This window comes from Oncorhynchus mykiss, chromosome 11 (genome assembly GCF_057628025.1).
Source record: "Oncorhynchus mykiss isolate SJ-2025 chromosome 11, ASM5762802v1, whole genome shotgun sequence".
In the NCBI taxonomy this organism is placed as follows: Eukaryota; Metazoa; Chordata; class Actinopteri; order Salmoniformes; family Salmonidae; genus Oncorhynchus; species Oncorhynchus mykiss.
The window spans coordinates 74,721,141-74,747,505 of record NC_143032.1 but is presented as its reverse complement, the minus strand read 5'-3'; the positions used below and the strand labels follow the sequence as shown (position 1 = coordinate 74,747,505).

Sequence of the window (26,365 nt, the reverse complement as noted above, 5' to 3'; positions counted from 1 at the left end):
TGCACTCATAGCTTGCAGCCTCGCAGCGGGACTGAAGGTGCTAAGCTGGCATACCTTTCCAGGAACCTTTGACAATCGGTTTGAGTCTCCCTGACTCTCTAACATCAAACTTCTTTCCTTTTGTTTATGTTTTTAGTGTGGGAGCACCTGTAAGTAGAGATGATTATTTTTCACATCATTAATATTTGTTTGAGTAGATATTTAATTATGTATGAAAGGCTTGGATACTCTTTAAGAGTCACTCTGTCTACATCTCTATGCTGTGTTTGCTGAGTATGATGAAGAGCAACCTATTTTTTTTCTTTTGTGTTTTCATTCATAAAGGATACCACCCCAGGTATTACACTGTAGGCTTACATTTTGTCATAGTAATCTAGTTACTTTCTTCATTGCACTCAGACACGACAAGGTAAATGTTTAAAGGGACTATCTGGGATTCGAAAAGCAACAAAGGAGCTATATAAACTACAATGGCTATATATAATGTATTTAAAAGTCTTATATAGTGCATTTACCAATTCCAGATTGCCTCTTAAAAAGTGCCTTGTGTGTACAGTTATTTTGATCCACACTTGTCCTAACTTTTTTGAGGTACAACTTTAAAATAAATATATATAAAGAAATGTTCCTATCACAGGACGATGTTGTACACAGAGCTGTTGCGGTTGTGGGATGAAGCAGTGAAGGCAGTGGATGCCAGAGACTGGAAGGGAGCCCTGTCTAAACTGAACCAGATCACTGAACCTACCTCCCGTACTCTGTTTCTGACTGCCTCTGCTCACCTTGCCCTGGGGCAGCTGGAGCCTGCCATCCAGGTAAGTCTGGAGGACTGCTGTCGAGTGACTGATCAATCTCTGAAAGGACTTCTTTGTGTGTGTATGTGAGTGCGTCTAATATTTATCTGTCGCCCTGTGAAGGCTTTAGACCAGACCATAGCCAAGGATGAGCGACTTGCAGTTGGCTTTTTCCAAAGAGCTGGAACACTCACAATGGCTAGCAGGTAAAGAGATCACTGTACAACGTTATGGTTCCTCTTCTGTCATCTGATGTTGTTCTCTCCTTTATTAAAGTAAACGACAGGATGTACAGGTCAATGTGTATGTACAGCGTTTAGACATCGATTAACATATGAAGGAAAATGGCTGTCTATTCATGTTTTAGATTACAAAAGGCAGCCATTATATCTGACATCCCTCTCCCTCCCACTCTGTCTGCGTGTGTGTGTGTGTGTGTGTGTGTGTGTTCTGCAGGCTGGAGGAGGCTCTGAATGACTGTATCTCGGCTCAGAAACACATGAGAGGGAACGTGGTCATTGACTACAGACAGCTGGGGCTACGCTACAAGCTCTACAGCTGGCAGGTACAACAGACTTACACCACAGTGTTATAGATGTAGGCTTACACCACAGTGTTATAGATGTAGACTTACACCACAGTGTTATAGCTGTAGACTTACACCACAGTGTTATAGCTGTAGACTTACACCACAGTGTTATAGATGAAGACTTACACCACAGTGTTATAGATGTAGACTTACACCACAGTATCATAGATGTAGACTTACACCACAGTGTTATAGATGTAGACTTACACCACAGTGTTATAGATGTAGACTTACACCACAGTGTTATAGATATAGACTTACACCAGTGTTATAGATGTAGACTTACACCACAGTGTTATAGATGTAGACTTACACCACAGTGTTATAGCTGTAGACTTACACCACAGTGTTATAGATGTAGACTAACACCACAGTGTTATAGATGTAGACTTACAGCACAGTGTTATAGCTGCAGACTAACACCACAGTGTTATAGATGTAGACTAACACCACAGTGTTATAGATGTAGACTTACACCACAGTGTTATAGATGTAGACTAACACCACAGTGTTATAGATATAGACTTACACCACAGTGTTATAGATGTAGACTTACACCACAGTGTTATAGATGTAGACTTACACCACAGTGTTATAGATGTAGACTTACACCACAGTGTTATAGATGTACTTGTACATTGAAGGTGTTATAGATGTACTTGTACCTTGCAGGTGTTATAGATGCACCTTACAGGTGTACACCATGTACCAGAAGTGGAGTACAGTACGATGAAACAAGATTCAAAATGTATGTGACAATCCAAATATATATAGCCCGTTGCTCTAAATGGTGACAGATATCTGAGTTAAAGATGCAGTCCAGCTATTTTTAAAACCTTTTCCTGAACAATATCCCAAGTATAAATACAGTAATGTTCACACACTTAAGGACAAAATAAGTCATTTTGAGCAAAATAGTGTTTTTAGACACAACTGCAATCTTCAAGGAGTTGGTCTGATGTCATCGGCCTCCCTCCATGCTTGTGGGAAAAATAGAGGAGCATGATATGTCATGAAATAACTGGACCACCTTCTGAGATGAGCCTTTTGTTAGGTAAATCAGGTGATTAATGAGGTGAAAAGGAGACAGGAGTGTATCTTTAAGCATGAATCCCAAATGGCACCCTATTCTCTTTAATGGGCACTCATTTTGGCTATGGGACCTGGTATAATAGGGCTCTGGTCAAGATACGTGCACTATATAGGGAATAGGGTGCCATTTGGGATGCATTTGACAAATGAACAACTGAGAATATCCCCAGTTCCATTATGTCAACACTTCCATGTGCGGTCCAAAAGCCAGATAACCCACCTGGTGGGTATGACAAAGCCTCATTGAATGAAGGGAAACAAGTTTAGGAGATTTACTTCATAGTGAAGATGAGACATATTTCATATTTTTAGCCCAGGGAATGTACAGCTGTGGCTGTGTTTGTCTCAAACTGGGCTAATCAATATGTGTCTGTCTCTCTGGACACGACTATAGGGATTAGATTCAGGAAAAAATATATCAGCTAGAACAAATATAGTTGTTACGTTTTATTAATCACATTTGTGAGACTGTTTATAAATTCAAGTTCAATTACTTATTTTATTGGCTGTTCAGAAATGAAATATATCTGTTCAGAGATGAAAACACCAATGTGTTCAATGCAGCATCATTAAGTGATGCTCTGTCATGGGCAGTTGTTGAGTATTACTTTTCTGTGTAGTCATATCTGGGCTTAATGACCATGTACTCTTACAATCTCCATCCAGCACAGCCAGAAGAGGACTGGTTCCTCTCTAGGTTTCTTCCTAGGTTCCAGCCTTTCTAGGGAGTTTGTCCTAGCCTCCAACCTTCTACATCTGTATTGCTTGCTGTTTGGGGTTTTAGGCAGTTTTTTGTTTTTGTGTATAAGCACTCTGTGACACCTGCTGATGTAAAAAGGGTTTTTATAAATACATTTGATTTGATATGGAGAGGGTTATTAGTACACTGTCCCCTAGGGCTCTGGTCAAAAGTAATACACTACATAGTGAATAGAGTACCATTTGAGACAGACGTTATGTTTCTCTGTGGTTGTCCAGGTCTTGTATAACGCAGCAGCTGTCCACTCCAGGTTGAACCAGTTGGACAAAGCCAGAGACATCCTGCTCTCAGCCTCCCAGGAGAAATGAGGAGGGGGGCGAGGACTGAACGTGGAGGTGGCTTTACACAGTATCTCTGTAAGTACACTACCGGAAAAACAACATTCACAAACAAACATTGAATTCTCCCTACATAGGGCATGAGTTTTTTTTTATTCTCACTGATCAAGGCACATGGTATGGAAAAACTCCTGTCTCTAACGTCACATAATATTTTGACATTGGCAGGGTGTGGTGTGTTCTGTCCAGCGTGGCTGCATTTCTCTCGTTCCTGAATTACCCTCTCTTTCTTTCTTTCTCTATCTCTCTTTCTTTCTTTCTCTCTTTCTTTCTCTCTTTCTCTCTTTCTCTCGCTGTCTCTCTTTTTCTTTCTCTCTCTTTCTCTGTGTGTGTCTCCACCCTCAGAAGGGAGAGGTGCTGCCCGTCCTCCTGGTGCCAGAGGGAGAGGTGTTCCGGCCCAGGAAACAGGACGTAGAACAGCTGGGACAGAGAGACTTCCTGGGCAAACCAATGGTTAAGTAAAACCACACCACACTGATGTACACAGGCACAGTAACATAGAGTACATCCCAAATGGCACCTTATTCCTTATATAGTGTTCTACTTTTGATCAGGGCCCTATGGGATCTGGTCAAAAGTAATGCACTATGTAGGTAACAGGGTGCCATTGGGGACATATTTATAGTGACATATCGCTGTGTGTGTGCTTGCCTGTGTGTGTGTGTGTCAATCGAATCAGGCCTCTTCCTGTGCTTTCAGGTAATTTCCTCAATGATTCCCAATGATGACTTTGGTGGATTTGAACCTCTCAGGACCAATGTTAGACCACTGTTAACATAGCATTGGAAGTACACCTTGAATCCGTCTCAAATAACCCCCTATTCCCTGTATAGTGCACTGCTTTTGACCAGAGTCCTTATGCCATTTTGACATTTTGGGACACATCCTATGCCCTCTGCCTCTCTCTCTGACTGTGAATCTGTCTTCCGAACAGAAACCGGGATACTACGAGCCCAAGGTGGATAGAGTGGAGTAAGTAATAGTATTCACATTGACTCTCAATTATGTTCCAAAACATGAATGCTGTTGGAGCAGAAACAAATCATTGTAATTATTCGCTCATGGTCATGGACACCAGAAGAAAATAAGCTCAGAACTGATATTTGAATAATAAAAAAAAGATATCCATGGTTAATATGGTGGTATGAGTAACATCTTCTTAAGACAAAGGTCTCTGACCGAAACGGTGATGATAAATGCACATGAGTCAAATGATGTGTTTATTTTTCTACAATGTTGATTGGGGTCCTTAATAACTCGCTGCAACACAAGTGAGATAATCATGGTAGTGTGCATCTTAACCCTTCACTTCGAATGCTGGCTTTGCCTCCCCATAGGGAATCTCGCTACATGCGTCTGCGTAACCCCTACATGTCCCAAGCCCCTGGGCAGCTGACGGTGCCTGGGGGAGCCATAGTGTTTATTTTCAGTGATACAGACAGAGATGGACTGGCCATGGTCATACATGATGGACAGGTGAGAGACACCGGTAAAGAGTGGGTTAACTCCCTATACCTGTAAAGAGTGGGTTAACTCCCTATACCTGTAAAGAGTGGGTTAACTCATTATACCGGTAAAGAGTGGGTTAACTCCCTATACCTGTAAAGAGTGGGTTAACTCCCTATACCTGTAAAGAGTGGGTTAACTCCCTATACCTGTAAAGAGTGGGTTAACTCCCTACACCTGTAAAGAGTGGGTTAACTCATTATACCGGTAAAGAGTGGGTTAACTCCCTACACCTGTAAAGAGTGGGTTAACTCCCTACACCTGTAAAGAGTGGGTTAACTCCCTACACCTGTAAAGAGTGGGTTAACTCCCTACACCTGTAAAGAGTGGGTTAACTCCCTACACCTGTAAAGAGTGGGTTAACTCCCTACACCTGTAAAGAGTGGGTTAACTCCCTACACCTGTAAAGAGTGGGTTAACTCCCTACACCTGTAAAGAGTGGGTTAACTCCCTACACCTGTAAAGAGTGGGTTAACTCCCTACACCTGTAAAGAGTGGGTTAACTCCCTACACCTGTAAAGAGTGGGTTAACTCCCTACACCTGTAAAGAGTGGGTTAACTCCCTACACCTGTAAAGAGTGGGTTAACTCCCTACACCTGTAAAGAGTGGGTTAACTCCCTACACCTGTAAAGAGTGGGTTAACTCCCTACACCTGTAAAGAGTGGGTTAACTCCCTACACCTGTAAAGAGTGGGTTAACTCCCTACACCTGTAAAGAGTGGGTTAACTCCCTACACCTGTAAAGAGTGGGTTAACTCCCTACACCTGTAAAGAGTGGGTTAACTCCCTACACCTGTAAAGAGTGGGTTAACTCATTACACCTGTAAAGAGTGGGTTAACTCCCTACACCTGTAAAGAGTGGGTTAACTCCCTATACCTGTAAATAATGTGTGCTGTCTGGGAGGGTTGAGGATTGAGCAGTAGACACATTTCTATTGTTTGCTGTAATGTATGATCAATACATTTGTATTGTATAGTAGCAACTAGCTAGGACTTCTATAAATGAATTAGAAAGCACATAAGAATAATGCAATACTTCTACATTCCACAAGAGGCTCTGCTGTCCCCTAGCTGTCTGTCCCTTGCCCCCACCCCCTCCATTGGCTGTATCAGTAATAGCCATGTCATTACATCTCCCCTTTCCTAACACAGCAACACCAACTTCTTTTATTTTGGCCCCGCCTTCTTTCTGTACGATTGTATATATATGCCGTAAAAATGTTTGATTTATCGCTCATCTTCCCTTTTTCCCCTCTTTTGTGGTTTAGAAAGGACTTGTCCCCATGACCCTGCTGGACCCAGTGGATGTCAACAAGTCCAAAGGCAGAAAACAAACAAAAGTAAGGCTTTCTATCTTCTTCTTAGAGTTTCTTATTTCATCGCATTTGTATGTTTTATTAAGACAATGTAGCTATTTCCATAGTGGTGAACAGAATGTGACAATCCAGCAACTTCAGGTGTTTAATCTCATCTGGGTTGTTCTCGCAACGTTCAGTTTTAGAGTAATGCTTAACAGAGCTGTATTTTAACTCTCCTCCTCTACCCATAGACAGTGAAAACATGTGTAGGCCTATTCATGTGTATCAAAGCTGCACCTGCTTAACACTGTGAAGGACAGACAGGGTTGTTGAATACCCTTGGATTTTAACAATGAGGGAATGAGGTGTCACAAGAGGAATAGCAATTATAAACCCAGCCTGTCTGGATGTTTCACTGCTTTAATGGAAGGCACAGAGAGCGATGTTACCTTGACTACTCTGGTTGTGTCCTCCACAGAGTATTCCCAGTGGGATCCCCCTCCCACCGGGGCTCAAGCCGCCCACTCGCCCACAGAGCCAGCTTAGCCACGAAGAACCTCCATAGGGTAGGCTCACCTCATTTAACACCACTGGCAGAACGCAAGACACCAAGGGGGTGGAGCTAGGCCATGCCAGCATCCATCTTAACCTTTAAAGCACATTAATGTTAATGAAATAATAATAAATAATAAATAATCATTGTCATTATTGAACTATTATAGTCTTTTTCATTACACAAATAATCTCAAAGTGCTTTAAATCATATTGTAACAGTCGTCATTCTACCAGCTCCATGAACTATAAATGTGTTCATTTTACAGTCACTGATTATTGTACAAGTGTTCAGCCTTTTAAATCTTGTGCTATATATAATCTGCAGTGAGGCCTGATAGAGAGGCATCTCCACCCTCCTACCTACCAACCACCTCCACCCCGTCACCCAGGTACCCATCCACGGTGGACAGTCCTACTGAGCTGGTGAGTAAAGGCTCTGACTTCATCTGTGTTTTTATCTGAGTGTGTAACTCTTTATCTCTGTCGGAAATAACACATGTAAATGTAAAATGAAGGTTAAGATAATACCATTTATTTCTCTGAAGTCATCAGGTCCAAACAACAGTACATCTGTCCGCCAGTTGGTTGAAGAAGAATGTTTGTCAGCCACAGGAGGTTGGTGGCACCTTAATTGGGGAACACGGGTGTGTGGTAATGTCTGGAGTGGAATAAGTGGAATGGCATCAAATACATCCAACACCTGGTTTCTATGTGTTTGAGGCCATTCCATTCACTCCGTTCCAGCCATTATGATGATCCGTCCTCCCCTCAGCAGCCTCCACTGGTGTCAGCCTGACTGGAAGAAGGACCATTTGACATAATCCAGTAAATCCAGCATGTTGTGCTGTACTTCTAGTTGCATGGGTTTACATACTGTACACTAGGCAGATGGAATTGTGGATAACTTCTAATTTATTTTATGACTCATCATTTTCAAGTGTCAGATGTAATACAATGCTGATGATTTGGCCTGATCAAGTCAATGCAAAGTCCCGGGGAGGGAGAGGTTGTCGGGTAAAAATATATTCTGGACTATTTAAGACTAGTTTTTGTGCCTCAGCATGTCAGAATGACCTGAATGATTTCCGTAAGAAGAAATTACCTCTTAAAAAACTCTGATGGCCGTGCCAAATTGTTTGGGACTTGTGTAAGTCCTGTTCTACTTTTACACCAAATTCCCGACAGACTGGCTGGCTGGGGAAAAGCATGAGGTTTCAGTGAGTTCTGCAGAGTTTTCTCCATTTCCATTCAGTCAATACTGCCAATACCAGTTATACAACTTATGTTAGGAGACCTGAGTGGGTCCATTGTTCGCAACAAAAACATCTAGATTTCCTTGAGATCATTTACTGTGATAAAGGAATCATTAGCTACCATTCCAGTGTTTAGGATGTGCTGTTTGAAATACTTTCCATCACCCCTAGGTTCAAATACTATTTGAAATCATTTTTAAATACTTACTGGGCTTGATTTAGTTTGACAGGCACAATAGAATAGTCGCTAAAGTGCAAGTCCTGCTCATCTAGCACTCCAGGCAGACTAAAGCAAGTGCTTAAAGTATTTGAAAGATTCCTCCATCGTTAACACAATGGAAAGGTCAGATGCTTTATTATCTATTCCCTTTGTGGGCTCTGGGCTACCCTATGCACTCCAGTCAAAAGAAGGGCACTACAGACGGAATAGGGTGCCATGTGGGACAATGACCTATGATACAATGTGTTGTGTGTTGATATTCTAGTTTGTCCCTTTAGGGCACCTGTAACACCCCCCTTTTTACGTACATTGGAATGCTTGGAACGTTTTGTCCTGTGAAAGGCATTAAACAATGCCCATGTTAGTTTCTACTCCCGTCTCATGTCCAGTCCTTATATTAGCTGTAGAAGTAATACAGTGTGTTATACAACACAACTGTCGACGAGAAAGAAACGTTCTCACGTTTGTGTTCTTTATCTTCGGTGAGATTGTTCCAGTGAGAGGAAACGTGATTGTTACAGTTGAGCTCAACAAACAGAAGGTAATGCTACGTCTCTACAACGTGAAAGGCAACCATCCAGCATCGCTAGGACGCACATGGCTGGAAAAGATCAAACTAAACTGTCAGGAAATTCACATGGTTGCAAAAGAGGACACAAACCTACAAGGGATATTGAGGAAACACACGGATGTGTTCAAAGGAGAACTTGGCAGTATGAAGGACAGTTAAACGCTAGACCCGTCCCATACGCCATAAAACCAAAAGTTGAAACTGAGCTAAACAGACAAGTCGAGAGTGGAGTATTGGATCCAGTGAATGTTAGTGAATGGGCTACACCCGTTGTTCCAGTCATAAAAAAAGATGGCTCACTCAGACTCTGTGGTGATTTCAGTCATCATTAACCCAGTCTTGACTGCTGAAAAATATCCACTACCCCTCATTGACAAGCTCTTTTCTGGTTTTGCTGGAGGACAAATTCAGTAAGATAGGACTGACATAAGTCTATCTACAGATGCATGTGCACCAAGAGTCACAAGAACTGTTGACCATAGTGACTCCCAAAGGACTGTACGCCTTATGGCGTTGGTGCTGTTGTCTCTCACATCATGCCATCAGGGGAAGAAAGGCCAATTCCTTTCAAATCACGGACCTTAAGTAAAACCTTACCTTAAGTAAAGATTGAGGGTGAATCGCTCGCCATCGTGTTTGGAGTTATAAAATTTAATCAGTTTCTGTTTGGCCGATGATTCACAGTGCTGACGGACCATAGACCCCTCACCTCCATCTTTGGTCCCAACACCGCCATTCCATCAGTTGCAGCCAGCCGCATGCAGCGATGGGCATTACTTTTAACTGCTCACCAGTACGATATCAAGTCTAGAAAGTCTGAGCAGCACTGCAATGAAGACAGCCTCTCAAGGCTTCCCTTACCTGTCACACACACTGAACACTCGCAGACTGAAGGAGGAGAAATGAGCACACAGTTCAGTTTGGATGCTTGCTATGGGGTTTTCGAGTCACCATACCACCGCCACTGAGAAGGCAGGTGCTTGAAGAACTCCATTCAGGGCACTGTGGCATGGTGCGAATGAAGGAGATTGCACACAGCTACTTTTAGTGGCCCGGTTTGGACGCAGCTATCGAAGACAACGTCAAGTCATGTTCTGCATGTCAAAAGTTTAGGAACATGCCTCAGCTAGTGCCACTACACCCATGGGACTTCCAAGAGGAGCCTTGGCAGTGAGTCGACATAGACTATGCAGGCCCACTGGAGGATTGTATGTTCTTAGTCGTAGTTGACGCACGCAGGAAATAGCCTGAGGTCACAGTGATGAAGAGCACCTCAGTGGAGAGGACCATCGAAGTGCTACGGTCAATCTTCAGTCGCTTCAGACTGCCGACTCAAGTTGTTAGCGATAATGGCCCACAACGGGTATCTGAAGAGTTCCGGTCATTCATGGAAGCAAATGGAATTCAGCACATCAAGTCAGTGCCGTGTCACCCTGCAACAAACGGCCTCGCTGACAGATTGGTCCAGATGATGAATCAAGCTTTAAAATCATCACAAGGGAACGGGTCCCTAACCGCCTACCTGTTGACCTACAGAAACGCCCCCCATGCTACAATCAAAGAGGCACCAGTGTCAGCCATGATGAAAAGACAGCTTTGCACGTGGCTCGATCTTCTGAGACCTCCTGAGACGAAACAGCTACTGGATACCTACAATCACTACGAGGCATCACCTGAACATCCACTGCAGCAACCTATAAATGTGGAACGTGCTCCAGACTCACTCGAACCAGCCAGAGTGCCTACTCAGGGTAATGTTGGGCACCAGTCTGGGCATACACCATCACCACTCAGACTCAGAGACAATGTGACTGTAGACTCACCTGTACATTGTCATTACCCTGCAAGAGAAAGATGACCCCCTGAAAGGTTGAATATTTAGTTCAGACTAACCTCCGACATTGGGGCAGAATACACCCCAGGATCCAGTCTGGGAACTGAGGCAGTCTACCCTCTTTCCCTAGTTCAGACTAACTGACGACATTGGAGCAGAATACACCCCAGGATCCAGTCTGGGAACTAAGGCAGTCTACCCTCTTTCCCTAGTTCAGACTAACCGCCGACATTGGGGCAGAATACACCCCAGGATCCAGTCTGGGAACTGAGGCAGTCTACCCTCTTTCCCTAGTTCAGACTAACCGCCGACATTGGGGCAGAATACACCCCAGGTTCCAGTCTGGGAACTGAGGCAGTCTACCCTCTTTCCCTAGCTCAGACTAACCTCCGACATTGGGGCAGAATACACCCCAGGATCCAGTCTGGGAACTGAGGCAGTCTACCCTCTTTCCCTAGTTCAGACTAACCTCCGACATTGGGGCAGAATACACCCCAGGATCCAGTCTGGGAACTGAGGCAGTCTACCCTCTTTCCCTAGCTCAGACTAACCTCTGACATTGGGGCAGAATACACCCCAGGATCCAGTCTAGGAACTGAGGCAGTCTACCCTCTTTCCCTAGTTCAGACTAACCTCCGACATTGGGGCAGAATACACCCCAGGATCCAGTCTGGGAACTGAGGCAGTCTACCCTCTTTCCCTAGTTCAGACTAACATCCGACATTGGGGCAGAATACACCCCAGGATCCAGTCTGGGAACTGAGGCAGTCTACCCTCTTTCCCTAGTTCAGACTAACCTCCGACATTGGGGCAGAATACACCCCAGGATCCAGTCTGGGAACTGAGGCAGTCTACCCTCTTTCCCTAGCTCAGAAAAGGTTATTCTGAAAAATTATTTTATTAACCTTAAAACCTCTTGAACCTCTGGGGGCAGTATTTCATTTTTGGATGAGAAACGTTCCCGTTTTAAGCGCAATATTTTGTCACGAAAAGATGTTTGCCTATGCATATAATTGACAGCTTTGGAAAGAAAACACTGACGTTTCCAAATCTGCAAAGATATTGTCTGTTAGTGCCCCAGAACTGATGCTACAGGCGAAACCAAGATGAAACTTCAAACTGGAAGTGAGCAAAAGTTTTGAGGCGCTGTTTTCCATTGTCTCCTTATATGGCTGTGAATGCGCCAGGAACGAGCCTACACTTTCTGCCGTTTCCCTAAGGTGTCTGCAGCATTGTGACGTATTTGTAGGCATATCATTGGAAGATTGGCCATAAGAGACTACATTTACCAGGTGTCCGCCCTGTGTCCTTTGTCGAAATTGGTGCGTAATCTTCAGCTGCAAGCATTCTTCCATGGGATTCAGAGGAGAAAGCAGACTTCCACGAACAATATATCATCGAAGAGATATGTGAAAAACACCTTGAGGATTGATTCTAAACAATGTTTGCCATGTTTCAGTCGATATTAGGGAGTTAATTTGGAAAAAAGTTTGGCGTTTTGATGACTGGATTTTCTTTTTTTTTTTCTTTTTTTTTCGGTTTTGAACAAAACTGAGCGATTTCTCCTACACAAAGAATCTTTTTGGAAAAACTGAACATTTGCTATCTAACTGAGAGTCTCCTCATTGAAAACATCCGAAGTTCTTCAAAGGTAAATGATTTTATTTGAATGCTTTTCTTGTTTTTGTGAAAATGTTTCCCGCTAAATGCTACGCTAGCTATCAATACTGTTACACAAATGCTTGTTTTGCTATGGTTGAAAAGCATATTTTGAAAATCTGAGATGACAGTGTTGTTAACAAAAGGCTAAGCTTGAGAGCTAGCATATTTATTTCATTTCATTTGCGATTTTCATGAATAGTTAACGTTGCGTTATGGTAATGAGCTTGAGGCTGTATTCACGATCCCAGATCCGGGATGGCTAGTATCAAGAGTTAAGAGAGCAGTTATGTTTAAAAAATTATAATATTCAAAACAGTGAATATTTACTTCTTCCTTATGAGGCATCAAAAGTAAAGGGGAGGAATATGTCCCTTTAGGGCACCTGTAACACCCCCCTTTTTAACCTTTCTGATCTCCCCATCCCGGATCCGGGTTCGTGAATACAGACTCAAGCTCATTACCATAACGCAACGTTAACTATTCATGAAAATCGCAAATGAAATGAAATAAATATGCTAGCTCTCAAGCTTAGCCTTTTGTTAACAACACTGTCATCTCAGATTTTCAAAATATGCTTCTCAACCATTGCAAAACAATCATTTGTGTAACAGTATTGATGGCTAACGTAGCATTTAGCATTAGCATTCAGCTGGCAACATTTACACAAAAAAACAGAAAAGCATTCAAAAAAATCATTTACCTTTGAAGAACTTCAGATGTTTTCATTGAGGAGACTCTCAGATAGCAAATGTTCAGTTTTTCCTGAAAGATTATTTGTTTAGGACAAATCGCTCCGTTTTCTGCGTCACGTTTAGCTATGAAAAAACCCCTGTATCCAGGATTGTGTAAATCTATCAGCAAGCTCATTAGCATAACACAACGTTAACTATTTATGAAAATCGCAAATGAAATGAAATAAATATGCCATCTCTCAAGCTTAGCCTTTTGTAAACAACACTGTCATCTCAGATTTTCAAAATATGCTTCTCAACCATAGGAAAACAATCATTTGTGTAAAAGTAGCTAGCTAGAGTTAGCATTTCGCGTTAGCATTTAGCGTTAGCATTAGCGTTAGCATCCAGCACGCAACATTAACAAAAACATAAAAGCCTTCAAATAAAATAATTTACCTTTGAAGAACTTCTGATGTTTTCAATGAGGATACTCTCAGTTAGATAGCAGATGCTCAGTTTTTCCAAAAAGATTCCTTGTGTATTAGAAATAGCTCCGTTTTATACATCACATTTGGCTACCAAAAAAAATCCATAAATTCAGTCCTCAAAACGCAAACTTTTTTCCAAATTAACTCCATAATATCGACTGAAAACATGGCAAACGTTGTTTAGAATCAATCCTCAAGGTGTTTTTCACATATCTCTTCATTGATACATCGTTCTTGGAAACATGCTTTCTCTCCTGAATCCCAGGAGAAAATGCCTGCACCTGAAGATTACGCACAAATTTAGACAAAGGACACCGGGCGGACCTCTGGAAAATGTAGTCTCTTATGGCCAATCTTCCAATGATATGCCTACAAATACGTCACAATGCTGCTAAGACCTTGGGCGAACGACAGAAAGTGTAGGCTCATTCCTTGCGCAATCACAGCCATATAAGGAGAGAATGGAAAACAGAGCTTCAGAAATTCTGCTAATTCCTGGGTGATGCATCATCTTGGTTTCGCCTGTAGAATGAGTTCTGGGGCACTTACAGACAAAATCTTTGCAGATTCTGAAACTTCAGAGTGTTTTCTTTCCAAAACTGTCAAGAATATGCATAGTCGAGCATCTTTTCGTGACAAAATATCGCGCTTAAAACGGGAACGTTTTTTATCCAAAAATGAAATAGCGCCCCTAGAGCTCTAAGAGGTTAAGTACATTGGAATATTTGGACTGTTATGTGCCCACGTCAGTTTCTACTCCTGTCCTTATATTAGCTGTAGAAGTAATACAGTGTGTTATACAACACAGTGTATGTAGCACAGACCCATCTTGAACTGAAATGCCTCAATGGAATGTGTGGCTAATTGCTGAGTGAAAGCTAACCTGTGTGTTCCTCTGCTCTCTCTGTCAGACCGAGGACCCTCTGGCCAACTGTACCATTCTCTACCAGATGGTGGCACTGTGTGACTATGCAGCTGAGGGACCAGAGGATTTGGAGTTCAGCGAGGGAGACACTATTGACATTCTCAGTGAAGGTAACGGAACGGGAGAAATTATTAAGTGTTGTGTGTTTTAAGTGAACAGTAAGTATGTCACCTCCTGCTCTGAATAATGAGCCTCCTCTCTCTCCCCCCCCTGTCTGCCAGTCAATGAAGAGTGGCTGGAAGGTCACTGTGCTGGTAACATTGGCATCTTCCCCAGCCTTTTTGCCTACCGGGAAGGAGAGGCCCCCTCAACCATCGATCGGATGTTACTATCAAACACGGAATAGGCTCAACTCTTGCTCACAGTTAACAACTTGATACTTTATTTATCTAATTCAAGTTAAAATGATGACGGCTGTCAACGGCCTTCATCAGAATCAGTACGGAGACGATGCAGCATGTCATCTCTTGGTGTGCTTCTGTGGTTGTCTGATGGAGGACTACATCATTGGGTTTGCTGCATGCCTGACCAAGCCACTGACATTTTCCATCCACTCAGAGGGAATAGAGTGGGCATTCTGAGTAGCATACTGGGTAGCATACTGGGTAGCATACTGGGTAGCATACTGGGTAGCATTTGACCAACAGGACAAACTTAGTGTTTCACCTCTTCTACTTACTGTCAACTGCTGTGAATGAATGTGGACCACTGTTATACTCTTATATGGTTGTTACTTCCTCCATGATCATGTAAACCTGTTAAACTAAAGACGATCTAGTGGTAAGAATGGTGTTGTTCACTTTTGTTGAAGAAAACATAATAAGTCTGTTGTGGAAATTCTACACAGGGACACTCGAAGTCAATCTTAAAGGAATCATTGTTTATTAACAGTTAACTGGGGAGGTTCCTACTAACTTGATGCACCATAGAACATATCTTCCATTGGGGCAGTCCCGTTAGATCTCTTATGTACAGCTTACAGACACATTACATAGGCAGGATTTAGCTTGTTCCTGATTCATAATGAATTCTTCATTCATGTTTGGTTCATGCATGTGACAGACCAATACCTCACGAGGCTTCTTCTCTCCAAGCTGTGACCTTGAAAGGGAGATAACCTTTCGTTCTCAAAACAAGGTTCTGGGCATACAGATAGCGAGGATCCGTTCAATCAGGCACTTACATGAACGCATAAATTGGTTATTAGAAAAGCACAAACACAACTCAATTCATGAAATAGGACATGCAATGCAATAATCCCATTCCCTAATTCCATTAAAGCTAATTTACTTGATTGCCCACATTGAACAAACTTCATAACATGTATGGACTTCCAGTCTTCCTGGAACAGGGCTCTGGACTGACTGGTAGAAAAATAGAAGCCTGAGTCTGTGTGAATGAAGTGTAAGGGTAGAGGACCTTGTCTGTATCCCAAATAGCACCCCTTTCCCAATGTAGTGGACTGCATTTAACCAGGGCCTACAGGGCTCTGGTCAAAAGTATTGCGCTGTGTAGGGAGTAATGGGCCATTTGGCACCCACATCTTAGTTGGCTGTGCAGTAGAAGTGCAGTGGTCTAGGCTTTAGTTAGTCACTACACAGGAAAATGTCAGGTACTTTTAGCTGTCGTCACAAATGATAGTTATGAAAAAGAAGGGGCGCAATGATGCATCAAAGAACTCCATTCAGATGGCTTATTAAACCAGAGTCCTTTAGTAATTAGGCTCAGTCTGTTCCCATGTGAAGCATTTACGTCCACCCACCCATCCTCTGGTAGAACTCAGGGACTATTGTTGTACACCTACCAGGGATAATGGATGCATTATGTGGTGCATACACAATCTATTTGAGAGTGCGAATAATGTAGTCAACAACAGTGAATCTGTATTACAGGGTAACTCCTACATACAGTGCCTTGCGAAAGTATTCGGCCCCCTTGAACTTTGCGACCTTTTGCCACATTTCAGGCTTCAAACATAAAGATATAAAACTGTATTTTTTTTGTGAAGAATCAACAACAAGTGGGACACAATCATGAAGTGGAACGACATTTATTGGATATTTCAAACTTTTTTAACAAATCAAAAACTGAAAAATTGGGCGTGCAAAATTATTCAGCCCCCTTAAGTTAATACTTTGTAGCGCCAGCTTTTGCTGCGATTACAGCTGTAAGTCGCTTGGGGTATGTCTCTATCAGTTTTGCACATCGAGAGACTGACATTTTTTCCCATTCCTCCTTGCAAAACAGCTCGAGCTCAGTGAGGTTGGATGGAGAGCATTTGTGAACAGCAGTTTTCAGTTCTTTCCACAGATTCTCAATTGGATTCAGGTCTGGACTTTGACTTGGCCATTCTAACACCTGGATATGTTTATTTTTTAACCATTCCATTGTAGATTTTGCTTTATGTTTTGGATCATTGTCTTGTTGGAAGACAAATCTCCGTCCCAGTCTCAGGTCTTTTGCAAACTCCATCAGGTTTTCTTCCAGAATGGTCCTGTATTTGGCTCCATCCATCTTCCCATCAATTTTAACCATCTTCCCTGTCCCTGCTGAAGAAAAGCAGGCCCAAACCATGATGCTGCCACCACCATGTTTGACAGAGGGGATGGTGTGTTCAGCTGTGTTGCTTTTACGCCAAACATAACGTTTTGCATTGTTGCCAAAAAGTTCAATTTTGGTTTCATCTGACCAGAGCACCTTCTTCCACATGTTTGGTGTGTCTCCCAGGTGGCTTGTGGCAAACTTTAAACGACACTTTTTATGGATATCTTTAAGAAATGGCTTTCTTCTTGCCACTCTCAACAGTATCTCGGACCTGCTTGGTGTGTTCCTTGTTCTTCATGATGCTCTCTGCGCTTTTACCGGACCTCTGAGACTATCACAGTGCAGGTGCATTGATACGGAGACTTGATTACACACAGGTGGATTGTATTTATCCTCATTAGTCATTTAGGTCAACATTGGATCATTCAGAGATCCTCACTGAACTTCTGGAGAGAGTTTGCTGCACTGAAAGTAAAGGGGCTATCCAATAAATGTCGTTCCACTTCATGATTGTGTCCCACTTGTTGTTGATTCTTCACAAAAAAATACAGTTTTATATCTTTATGTTTGAAGCCTGAAATGTGGCAAAAGGTCGCAAAGTTCAAGGGGGCCGAATACTTTCGCAAGGCACTGTATTTACATCATTGATGAGATGGCGCTTGCAAAATGAATTACAAAATCGTGTGTTCAAAACTATCCCAAACCAAGCACACCTGGTCTGATTCTATACTGAACAAACAATATAAAACGCAACATGTAAAGTGTTGGCCCCATGTTTCATGAACTGAAATAAAAGAGCCCAAAAATGTTCCATATGCACAAAAAGCTTATTTATCTCAAATGTTGTGCACAAATTTGTTTACATTCCTGTGAGTGAGCATTTCTACGATAATCCATCCACCTGACAGGTGTGGCATATCAAGAAGCTGATTAAACAGCATGATCATTACACAGGTGCACCTTTTCCTGGGGACAATAAAAGGTCACTCTAAAATGTGCATTAAATGTGCAATTCGGCGTTATAACTGATTTCAGTGGGCAAATGTTAATCTTCGATGGCCACTGGCATGCTGGAGAAGTGTGCTCTTCACGGATGAATCCTGATTTTAACTGTACGGGGCAAATGACAGACGATGGTGTAGTGTGGTCGAGAGATTTACTGATGTCAACATTGTGAACAGAGTACCCCATGGTGGTGATGGGGTTATGGTATGGGCAGGCATAAGCTACGGACAACGAACACAATTTTAATGATGTCAATTTGAATGCATAGAGATACCGTGACGAGGGACGGCCCATTGTCGTGCCGTTCATCCCCCGCCATCACCTCATGTTTCAGAATGATTATTCATGGCCTCATGTCGCAAGGATCTGTACACAAATCCTGGAACCTGAAAATGTCCCAGTTCTTCCATGGCCTGCATACTCACCAGACATGTCACCCATTGAGCATGTTTGGGATGCTCTGGATCGACATGTACGACAACGTGTTCCAGTTCCCACCTATATCAAGCAACTTCACACAGCCATTGAAGAGGAGTGGGACAACATTCCACAGGCCACAATCAACAGCCTGATCAACTCTATGTGAAGGAGATGTGTCGCGCTGCATGAGTCTCATGGTGGTCACACCAGATACTGACTGGTTTTCTGATCCTCCCCCCTACCTTTTATTTAAGGTATCTGTGACCAAAAGACGCATATCTGTATTCCCAGTCATGTGAAATCCATAGATTAGGGCCACATTTATTTATTTATTTCAGTTGACTGATTACCTTATATGAACTGTAACTCAGTAAAATCTTTAAAATTGTAGTGTTTATATTTTTGTTCAGTGTATATAAATCTGTAATCTTATCCCATCTCACTCTTTCAACATATCCTAATATTTTCTGAATCTGTAGATACATAGCAATGCATCCACATTAAGCCGTAATACCATTGTACTATGCTGACATCATGGTTTTCATTTCCAACTACCTAGATGGCATGGAGTGTATCTCGAATGGCCCCCTATACACTACTGTTGACCACGGTCAGAACCCATGCTCTGTTTTTTAAGTACAAGTTTTAATAGCGTTAGCCGGGTGGATGTTAAGAAGGTACATTGATCCGGTTATATTACTGTAATTACTCTTTGGCAGGGTGAAGAAGCATGAGTCACTTTCCTTGTATTACACGTTAAGTCATTCATCAAAAGAACCAGCCTCCTCCACACTCTTTTGAACAAGTTCTTCCCTTTTTACAGGCCTTTTATCTGCATCCCAAATGGCACCCTATTCCCTATATAGTGCACTACTTTTGACCAGGGCACTATAGGGAATATGCGGCCATTTGGGACGCATGCTCTATCTCTCATTAGAATTAAGAGAGAGACCATGTAGCCAACAGAAGAATGGATTATGTCATGTACTGCATGTAGCCCCTGTAGAACAGTAATGCAATGTGTTTTATATACACACGTTCTTAGCCTGAGTGCCAGTCTGTTTGTGCTAGCATGCCAACTCTTTGTCACTCACTTTCATGACAAATGTTTGGCTTGACAATGGCAACAATGGAGTTACCATGACAGCATAAACAGATCTGGGACCAGGCTAACACATTCCTTCTCAATGTATTTTTTACATTTCACCAAATGTCTCCCTTCCATACAGTATGTACTGAGCAGTATAACAAAGCCTTTAGGTGGTATTAAATGCATTGTCGAGGAGGGGAGAGGAGAGGGGGACTGTCTGTATCTATATGCTGCTTGGCTTTGAAGATAGCTAGCGGAGTGAGAATTCATCTTGTCACAAGAGACATGGCCTACCTCACCCACTTCACCTTAATTCAGACACAAACTAACCACTCAAATATTCTAAGACAGATGTGCTGTGTCTCGTTGTAAATGATGTACTGTCTTTTAACAGCCTGTTAATATGATTGAGAGTTGGACAGGGTTGAACAAGATGAGGCGATGGGAGGGCGGCCTGCTAGTCTGTTCCCTCCCAGGTAGGGAGCCAGTGTGGTTAAATCGCAAATGTATTCCTTATATAGTGCACTACTTATGAGCCCTGGTCAAAAATAGGTAATAGGGTGCCATTTGGGATGCATGCACACCGTTTTTCATCTCTCAAGGAGGTGGATAAACGTTTCCTGTTCTGCTTTCACTAATGACCAGTTTATTGGACATGTTTAGTTAAACAACAGAGAGCTGATTGATTCTGTTGTTGTTTTACAGCTCAGTAAATGATTAACATTGTCTCATGAGATATTTAATTATACAGTGCTTGGCATATACAATGAGTGTACAAAACATTAAGAACACCTTCCTAATATTGAGTTGCACCCCCTTTTTGCCCTCAGAACAGCCTCAATTCGTCAGGCCATGGACTCTACACGGTGTCGAAAGCATTCCACAGGGTTGCTGGCCCATGTTGACTCCAATGCTTCTCGCAGTTGTAGCAAGTTGGCTGGTATTGGATCTCTACTCTGAATAGCATGTTTTATCTCATCCTACAGATGCTCAATTGGATTGAGATCTGGTGACTAGACAGGCCACTGCAGTAAGCTGAATTCACTGTCATGTTCGTGGAACCATTTCTGGACAATCCTAGTCTTGTGACATGGGGCATTATCCTGCTGAAATCAATCAATTAGCAGATGGACACACTGTTGCCATGGAGGGATGCACCTGAATGTTGCTCCACTTTTATCAATGGGCCTAATGTGTGCCATGAAAACACACCCTACACCATCACCCTGCAATGTTGACACGCGGCATGATGGATGCATGTACTCGTGCTTTTCTCCATACCCTAGTCCTCCCATTAGCGTGAAACCGCAGGAACCGGGATTCATCAGACATGGCAAAGTTTTTCCAATTGTCCAATGTCCAGTGTTTTTGTTCCTTTAGCCCACTGAAACCAGAGTTTCTTGTTTTTTGCTGAAAGAAGTGGAACTCTGTAAGGTCGTCGCTGCCATACCCCATTCATGTCAAGGTACGATGAGTTGGGCATTCTGTTATTGGTGGTTGGGCACTAATGTTGTCCTGGACTGTCAGTTGACTTACTGTGGCCCGTCTGTTGCTCTGCACAATTCGTGTCAGTCTCCTTTGTCCTTTTTCATCAATGACACATTTTCGACCACTGGCATACCGTTGGCTGGATGTCCTTTGGATGGTGGACCATTCTTTATACACACGGAAAACTGTTGAGCGTGAAAAACCCAGCAACGTTTCAGTTCTTGACACACTCAAACCGGTGCGCCTTGCACCTCCTACCATACCCCATTCAAAGGCACTTACATTTATTGTCTTGCCCATTAAGTCTCTGAATGGCACACAATCCATGTCTCAATTGTCTCAAGGCTTAACAAGTATTATTTGACCCGTCTCCTCCCCTTCATCTACACTGATTGAAGTGGATTTAACAAGGTGATGTCTATTTAATGGAAAGGGCAGGTGTTCCTAAAGTCAGTGTATAATGTAGTAGTGACATAATCAGTCTATTTGGAGCTTGTTTTGAGTTTGTGGGGGTGTTTTACATCATGTGTGCGGGAGCACGTGTGTGCGTGTGTGCGTGCGTGCGTGCGTGCGTGTGAGAGAGAGAGAGAGAGAGTGTACATTTGCTCAACGGGTATTACACAAGAATGGAGAACAATATGATGCCATTTTTTCATGAACATTCTCTGTTGTCTAATTTAGTTTCAATATGTCTGGTTGCCCGCTGTTGTTATTATTACAAATGAACTGTATTACTTATTTTAATAATCTTATCCTTAGCAAATAGCCTGGAGTCCATCTGGAAGAGGAAATATGAAGATGGGATAGAGAAGGCTTATTGCCTAAAAATAGCAATGTTTATAATTAGCCTATGGTAAGGTGTGCAGATATGAGTAGATGAGGTCTTTGTAGAGACATTGCTAATGCAGCTTTATGAGTTTAACAGCTGTTGGATGCCTACTGTAAACCAGCTCCCTACAAATAGAGAACCACCAGCTACAGTAACTCAAATACAGAAGAGCTCCAAATACTGACCTAAATAATGAATAGACTTGTCAGAGATGTAAGATAGTAGACTGAATGGGGACTTGTAGCCCTGTACTGGTCCATACACGTGATTGAAAGGAAGTAGAGCATGCTCTTTGCCACTCTCCCTAGCCTGGGTAGATCTCATGGATATCATGGAACTATCTTATGTAAGCTAAATGAACTGGATGGAGCATGATGATACTGTAGCTGGAAACGTCCATTATATCTGTGCGTTTCTTCAATGAGACCAAATCACGTATTGCCCAGCGTCTGTGTGTAACGCCTCGCGAACCGCTGTCGGTTTCTAAGCAACACACTCACATAGGCCTACTCCACACAATGCGTAAATTCCTATTCAGAAAAAGTCTGAGCGAGCAAAGCAAGTCAGCGGAGCTTACAAGTGAAAAACATGATCTTATCCGACTGAGGAACGGGGGACACTGAGATGAACGATAAACAACCAGCTTTTCCACTTCGGTTTCTATAATTATCGAAGAGAGGTACAGAGAGGACAATTTGCGAACAGTTTTCACCCAGAAAACCCTGAAGAATATATTAATGTGACAATTTTTTATTGCTTGTGATTGTCGCGTAAAATGCGCGCGCTTGTGATGCATCTTCTTGGATATCCAGGATCATATTCCGTTGAATAAAACTTGTGACCCGACAATAAATATTCCTAATCTGCACGAGTATTTATAGCAACTTTTGAATCAATTATTTTCTCACCATCCTCTACCACGCACCTTCACACAAAACCGGACTCTACATAAATAGATGAAGATAGAAGATGCGACGACAATGGTAAGCAGATAGTATTTGACCCTACCTACAAACATCGGAACCATTACAATTTTTAAATGTGACTTCCTCCAAGAATCGCGGTGCGGTCACCTATGTTTTCGGAGCGGAGTGACATCTACAGAATTATTATAAATGCCTGATTATCGGACCATCTCTGTCTGCGGTGCGGTGTTTACGTTAAAATTGTAGGATGATGAACAGTGATTTGGAGCACGTTTCACTCAATTCAACGACGGCCAGCAACTCCGGGACTGGGTCGGGCGGCCGAGGGCTGTCAGCCAACGTTCGGAAGCTGCACAACGCGCTCAACTTGCTGCTCACTGACTTCGAGAGAGAACAATTCATCCACTGCCTCAATGTTTACCACGCTAAACGCAACGTCTTCGACTTGGTTCAAACTCTCAAAATAATCCTCAACACGCCGAACAAACGACAACTCCTCCCCATGTTGCGTTTGGTCATTCCCCGCTCAGATCAGCTGTTGTTCGACCAGTATACTTCCGAGGGCCTGTACCTTAAAACGGATCATCTACCACTAAACAGTGTCAACAACCCTGAAAGCTTTGGAGGAGTAGGCAATACTGCAAACAACTATGTCCCTATTCCCACTACACACTTTATGAACCCGCATGAGCCCCAGTTGCCTCATGATCTTTCTTGTTTCACATCACCAGACGCTTGCCCCTGCCCCGATAGTTTCAGCACCACCGCTGATGGGACAGCTCCCCTGGCTTTCATGCAGGGGGAGGCTGTTGGAGAGATCCGCGAAGTGACACTGAGACGCAGCAAGAGCAATGAGGGCTTAGGGTTCAGTATCCGGGGAGGTTCTGAGCACGGTGTGGGAATCTATGTGTCGCTAGTAGAACCCGGATCTTTTGCCGAGAATGAAGGACTGAGGGTCGGGGATCAGATAGTGACTGTTAACGGCATGCTGTTTGACAGAGTCTCACACATGGAAGCAGTCAAGGTACGTAGGCAGTGTGTGTGTGTGTGTGTGTGTGTGTGTGTGTGTGTGTGTGTGTGTGTGTGTGTGTGTGTGTGTGCGTGTGCGTGTGCGTGTGTGTGTTCAGTAAAAGGCCTATTAGTGCATAGACTTATTCTGAGAAGAAACCAACACGCAGGGTATTGCTAGCTATGAATCCAATTATAATACAATAAAATATGACAAACATAAACAGCTCTGTTTATGTCCCAAATCAAACCCTTATCCCTATATATATATAGTGTATTACATTGACCAGGTTCCCAAAGGTTCTGGTAGTGCACTACATAGGGAATATAAACACACCAACTCTGTCTGTTGTGAAAAAAGGTCAGTCACAGTGCCAGAATACTAACTACTGAAACAGAGAGACAGAGAGTCATGTGGAGTACGTCATAGTGCCAGAATACTAGCTACTGAAACAGAGAGACAGAGAGTCATGTGGAGTACGTCATAGTGGCAAAATACTAACTACTGAAACAGAGACAGAGTGTCATGTAGGGTACGGAATCAGTGGCTCTATGTAAACTGGAAACCACATATCCTGAGGCTGCATTCATTGTAGCTGGGGATTTTAACAAGGCTAATCTGAAAACAAGACTCCCTAAATTCTATCAGCATATCGATTGCGCAACCAGGGCTGGTAAAACCCTGGATCATTGTTATTCTAACTTCCGCGACACATATAAGGCCCTCCCCCGCCCTCCTTTCGGAAAAGCTGACCACGACTCTATTTTGTTGCTTTCAGCCTACAGACAGAAACTAAAAAAAGAAGCTCCCGCGCTCAGGTCTGTTCAACGCTGGTCCGACCAATCTGATTCCACACTTCAAGATTGCTTCGATCACATGGACTGGGATATGTTCCGCATTGCATCCAACAACAACATTGACGAATACGCTGATTCGAGTTCATTAGAAAGCGAGTTCATTAGAAAGCGAGTTCATTAGAAAATGCATCAGCGATGTCATACCCACAGCAACGATTAAAACATTCCCCAACCAGAAACCATGGATTGATGGCAGCATTCGCACAAAACTGAAAGCGCGAACCACTGCTTTTAACCAGGGCAAGGTGACAGGAAACATGACTGAATACAAACAGGGTAGCTATTCCCTCCACAAGGCAATCAAACAAGCTAAGCATCAGTTTAGAGACAAAATAGAGTAGCAATTCAACGGCTCAGACACAAGAGGTATGTGGCAGGGTCTACAGTCAATCACTGATTACAAAAAGAAAACCAGCCCCGTCGCGGACCAGGATGTCTTGCTCCCAGACAGACTAAATAACTTATTTGCTCGCTTTGAGGACAATACAGTGCCACTGACACAGCCCACTACCAAAACCTTCGGACTCTCCTTCACTGCAGCCGAAATGAGTAAAATATTTTAACCCTCGCAAGGCTGCAGGCCCAGACGGCATCCCCAGCCATGTCCTCAGAGCATGGGCAGACCAGCTGGCTGGTGTGTTTACGGACATTTTCAATCAATCCTTATCCCAGTCTGCTGTTCCCACATGCTTCAAGAGGGCCACCATTGTTCCTGTTCCCAAGAAAGCTAAGGTAACTGAGCTAAACGACTATCGCCCCGTAGCACTCACTTCCGTCATCATGAAGTGCTTTGAGAGACTAGTCACGGACCATATCACCTCCACCCTACCTGACACCCTAGACCCACTCCAATTTGCTTTCCGCCCCAATAGGTCCACAGACGATGCAATCGCAGCCACACTGCACACTGCCCTAACCCATCTGGACAAGAGGAATATCTTTGTGAGAATGCTTTTCATCGACTACAGTTCAGCATTTAACACCATAGTACCCTCCAAACTCGTCATCAAGCTCGAGACCCTGGGTCTCGACCCCGCCCCGTGCAACTGGGTACTGGACTTCCTGATGTGCCGCCTCCAGGTGGTGAGGGTGGGTAACAACACCTCCACCCCGCTGATCCTCAACACTGGGGCCCCACAAGGGTGCGTTCTGAGCCCTCTCCTCTACTCCCTGTTCACCCACGACTGCATGGCCATGCACGCCTCCGACTCAATCATGAAGTTTGCGGACGACACTACAGTGGTAGGCTTGATTACCAACAACGACGAGACGGACTACAGGGAGGAGGTGAGGGCCCTCGGAGTGTGGTGTCAGGAAAATAACCTCACACTCAACGTCAAAAAAACAAAAGAGATGATTGTGGACTTCAGGAAACAGCAGAGGGACCACCCCCCTATCGACATCGATGGGACAGTAGTGGAGAGGGTAGTAAGTTTTAAGTTCCTCGGCGTACACATCACGGACAAACTGAATTGGTCCACCCACACAGACAGCGTGGTGAAGAAGGCACAGCAGCGCCTCTTCAACCTCAGGAAGCTGAATAAATTCGGCTTGTCTCAAAAAGCACTCACAAACTTCTACAGATGCACAATCGAGAGCATCCTGTCGGGCTGTATCACCGCCTGGTACGGCAACTGC

At 43.3% G+C, this 26,365-nt stretch overlaps 2 protein-coding genes across 2 annotated transcripts in view; both read left to right on the top strand.

Moving 5' to 3' along the window:
- The first annotated feature begins 641 nt into the window (after positions 1-641).
- Positions 642-15,327, top strand: LOC110536649 (neutrophil cytosol factor 2). Its single transcript, XM_090189073.1, is given in 13 exon segments — positions 642-815; positions 918-1,000; positions 1,251-1,359; positions 3,454-3,591; positions 3,919-4,026; positions 4,273-4,332; positions 4,508-4,545; positions 4,911-5,049; positions 6,348-6,419; positions 6,856-6,940; positions 7,258-7,355; positions 14,513-14,669; positions 14,781-15,327. Coding segments are annotated over 13 exon segments (1,386 nt in total). The 3' UTR covers positions 14,906-15,327.
- Positions 15,328-22,467: 7,140 nt separating this feature from the next.
- The window catches only part of LOC110535109 (whirlin), an 88,650-nt gene continuing 84,752 nt past the window's right edge, over positions 22,468-26,365 (top strand). Inside the window, exon 1 of the mRNA XM_090189072.1 lies at positions 22,468-23,885. Within this exon, the coding sequence (XP_090045198.1) occupies positions 23,109-23,885 (777 nt within the window). The 5' untranslated portion in view covers positions 22,468-23,108. The remainder of the gene's footprint in view (positions 23,886-26,365) is intronic.